General features: G+C 33.7%; 1 protein-coding gene across 1 annotated transcript; it reads right to left on the bottom strand.

The window, feature by feature from the left end:
- Positions 1-624: 624 nt before the first annotated feature.
- Positions 625-2,086, bottom strand: LOC107911674 (U-box domain-containing protein 27). Its single transcript, XM_016839546.2, has one exon. The coding sequence runs from the start codon at positions 1,976-1,978 to the stop codon at positions 761-763; it is 1,218 nt and encodes a 405-aa protein (XP_016695035.2). The 5' UTR covers positions 1,979-2,086; the 3' UTR covers positions 625-760.
- Positions 2,087-4,008: the final 1,922 nt, after the last annotated feature.

Here is a 4,008-nt window from a genome sequence, read left to right as displayed (position 1 = left end):
GCAAAAAACTTAAGGATTAAATTAAACTAAAAAAATAGCAATATTCCGATCTGAAATACTCAACAATAATAGTCATCATCTCACCCCCGACTCCAATAAAAGGGTCACGTGAGACATGTACACTTTGACCCAACATTACCCAACCGATTATCATACTTCCCACTAAATTACAAGTAATAACTTCCTCATATTATAAATAAATTTAATCTAATTTTAAGGATTATGAGTTAAAAAAGCGTACAGTGGTCAACTCAACGTACACATTTTAAAAATATAAAAAAATATATTAACTTAGTTGATTAAAAGGGTATAAATTTAAGTATATGTTTAATTAGTTGAGATTTTAAAATTTATGAATAGTAAATATATATAGAAAAAATAAAGGAGTGCGGGATGCAAAAGAAAAGTTAAACAAGTACACATTTTAAAAATATAAGTTAATATTTAAAAATTGTATACGTGAATAGCTATTGTTTTTTTTCAAGTGTTCGATAGTGCAAGGTCTCACATCTGATGCAAGTTGATTTTCCAGTCAGCAAATATTAGCTACTGCTACAGACAATACAAGAACCCGGCAACGACGGGTCATTCTTCATTACTGTCGTTTGCACCAACAAACAAGCATACGAAAACCAAATTGATTCATTCAATATTCTTGGGTAATTTGATCTAACAAAATTTTCTAACGATTTACAACATTTGGGTAATTTCCCCCCTTCGAAGGAAAAAAAAAGAACAGAGAAAGCTGAAGCAAAATTCATCAACAGGGCATAATATGGGTAGTCTTAGTATCGTAACTTGACAAACAAGAGTTGGAATTTACCCGAAAAAGCTTTAGCAAATCCGCCGACATTTGCCTAGTGGCTGAAGAACAATCGCTTTGCATCAGCAACAAAAACTTGGTCAGCCCGTTACTACAACCCACCACTGCTTCTTGCGCTTTCTCCTCTCTAAACAAACAACAAACGCTCCAAAGTACAGTCACTGCATGCTCCGTCGCTTTGCTCGACACTTTCAACACTTTCTGCACAATCGCTTGTAACAAGTTCGAATCATGCCGTATCTCCACTCTCCCTTCTTTGCAAAACGATAACGTTTCCAGCAGTTTTAGTGATTTCTCGATTATCGAAACGCTCATGTTTGGTTCTGATAAGAGGTTCTTTAGTTCTGGAATGGTTCGATACTGGATTAGTTTGGTTTTCACTCTTTTGGGCTTTGTGATTGCGCTCAAACAAGATAAGCTCGCCTCGATCAACCTTTCATCCTTCTCTTTACTTAACGAGTTCACTAATTCGAGTAGTAATCCCTCTTTCTCGGCGATTTTGAGCTTCGATTCTCCATCGATCGCAATTGACTCCAGTAATCGAAGCGACTGGATTTGCGAATCTGAAGTTCCTCGTTGTAGAACGAGAAGAATCGTTGACAAGCAATTTGATTCCAACAACGGCTTCTTGTCCTGAATTTTGCTTTGTATTAAATCCAAAATCGAAACAACTTGTTCGATTAATTTGATATCCGATTCCGCATTCCTCATGAAATCAAACACCGCGTTCAAAAACCCGTCCATTCTTGCGAGGAATTCGCGGTTCTCCTCCGATTCTCCAGCGAAACAAACTATTTTCGCCAAAGACGAAGAACAATTTTTGTCGAGCTGTTTGACCAAGAGTTTGACCTGATCTTGAGAGGGAACAACAACTGAGCTGGGAGCCGCCGATTCGGCGTCGACTTGACGTCGAGCGACTGAATCGGACCACATCTGAATGAGTCGTTGTAAGTTCCGGTTCGGAACGATTTCTTTGCTTTGAAGAACTTGCATCGTGGCCGGGCACGTGTTGTTGCCACTGTCTAGCCACCGTTGGATGCTAGCTCGGTCGTACGTTACGCCCGTGCACAAGCTCACTGGAGATTTCATCACGTCCAACGATATCGGACACCGAAAAAAACTCGGAATCGTAATGTACAAATCGTCTTTTCTCATTGTTTTTTTTTTCTTTTACTCGTTTGGACGGCAAGAAAATGAGAGAAAAGAACGAGGAAATTTCAGAGAGAAAGTGAAAGAAAATAAAAAAAGAATTAGAAGTTGAAGGTGGGAGAGGTAGCGTGGGGTGCGGGTTTAAAGGAAGAGAGAGAAGTAGTCAAAGGATGACTGACGTCATTAATTGCTTTTTAGTAGTAAATATCATAAGTAGTCCCCAAACTTTGGAACGTTCACATTCTAGTCACTCAATTTTAAAATATAACCTTTTTTTCGAAAATTATAACAATTTTCTCATCAGTGAATGGTTAAAAGTATCATGATAAATTAATCATCCTATAGTATATAGTTAATTTATTTAAAAAAATGAAAGAAAAATTGTTTAATGGAGAAATTATTTTATGGCCCTTTCCATCATATCGTCTATAATTTCGTCCAATTAACAAAAGACACATCACTTTTTATTTAGAAGTTTTGTCCAAATGTACATATGATGTGAAAAAAATATGATGTATCTTTTCTCATTAGACGAGATCATAGATGATATGATGAAAAGGATCATAGAATAATCTCTCTACATTAATGTTAAACTTTGAAATTAAAATTTAATGGTTACATTTTTCAAAAATTGAGGTCAACATGATATAATGCCTAAAGTTTGAGGACCAACTGTAGAATTAGCTCTTTATAGAAAATTCTTCTTTTCATTTTTTTTCGCTTTTCTGAGTCGTTGGTCAAAGGTGAGTGAGGTATTGGAATTGGGGGCATCTCTAGGCGCGTGTAGTTCAGATTTTGACATTTGAAATATGAGCAGTAGGATGAAAGTCATAAATGACGTTAATAATAAGGAGATGAAAAATGAGCGGTGGAGATTAGACTGATAGAAATAAATGCGTAGAATGAGAAAGGGTTGGGGGGCCCACTGGGGGTTCGGTCGGTCGGTCTTGATTGCATCATTTCAATGGTTAGGAAATCCGTGGACCTTAGATTTGTGGAAGCCGAATTTTTATGCTTTTTTTTTAAATCTTATTTTTAATTGCTATTTTTGTGGAAATATTGTTTGGTTCACTTTTGATTTTATTGGCAAAAAGGTTTGGTATTCGCTCCACTTTTGACTTCTTGTCCTTTTTTTTTTAATTAATAAAAAAAAGTTAAAGACGAAAATTAATGTATTATTGGAATATGAAAATATTTAATACTAATTCATAAAGAAAATGCGTAGCTAAATTCTAAAATTTATAAAATACCAACTACAAATTAATTGAAAGAATTCATTAACCTAAAAATTACGAAATAACATAAAATATTATATTAATATAATTTTTTTTAAAAATTTGGTATAAAAGAGAAATAAACCATGATCTCAAGCTGCTGGCCACATCATTCTCATCATCCAGCATCCTACGTATATTATCCGGCGGTTGCGTAAGAAGATGTCGTCCACGGGTAGTTATAGGCCAAAAAGTCTAACACATTAGCCATCTAATTTTTGGGTTTGAGTTATTCCAACTTTATTCTTCTCTTATAATTTATTAAAAAATTCAGGTAAGATGATATAATGGGTTTTTAATATGTAATAAAATAGAAGTAAAAAAAATATTAAGCATAATAGTAAGACATGTTGTATTTTTAAATGGATAATGAAGTTCGAATCTTGAAGATGATATTATTAGAATAAACAATCACAAATTCTGAATATAAATTATAAAACAAATATAAAAAATATAAAAAAAATGAAAGTTAAAGCCCTAAAAAGAAAAATTAAAATAGCATCAATAAGTTATGACTTATGAACTGTTAACCCGTTTATAATATAGGAAATACAATTGGGAAACAATATCAATGTGGTTATTTGTTGCATCTGAAACATAGGTAGAGTGTTAAAAAAGGCTTGCATTCAAGCTCTATTTTGTAGTATATTGCATCTGAGATTTGAAGATTGAGTCTCATATCAGTAGATCACGTTAATTATATTTACATTTATTTTGGTTTAGATTTAAATATGTTCTCGTTTTAATGTATTTGTGCATTGT

The sequence above is a fragment of the Gossypium hirsutum genome, chromosome D11 (assembly GCF_007990345.1).
Source record: "Gossypium hirsutum isolate 1008001.06 chromosome D11, Gossypium_hirsutum_v2.1, whole genome shotgun sequence".
Lineage (NCBI taxonomy): Eukaryota > Viridiplantae > Streptophyta > Magnoliopsida > Malvales > Malvaceae > Gossypium > Gossypium hirsutum.
The sequence above is the reverse complement of the archived record's forward strand: the minus strand, read 5'-3'. Positions and strand labels throughout refer to the sequence as shown.

Excerpts from the sequence above, each read along its gene's own strand:
- LOC107911674 (XM_016839546.2), bottom strand. The coding sequence starts at position 1,978 with ATGAGAAAAGACGATTTGTACATTACGATTCCGAGTTTTTTTCGGTGT.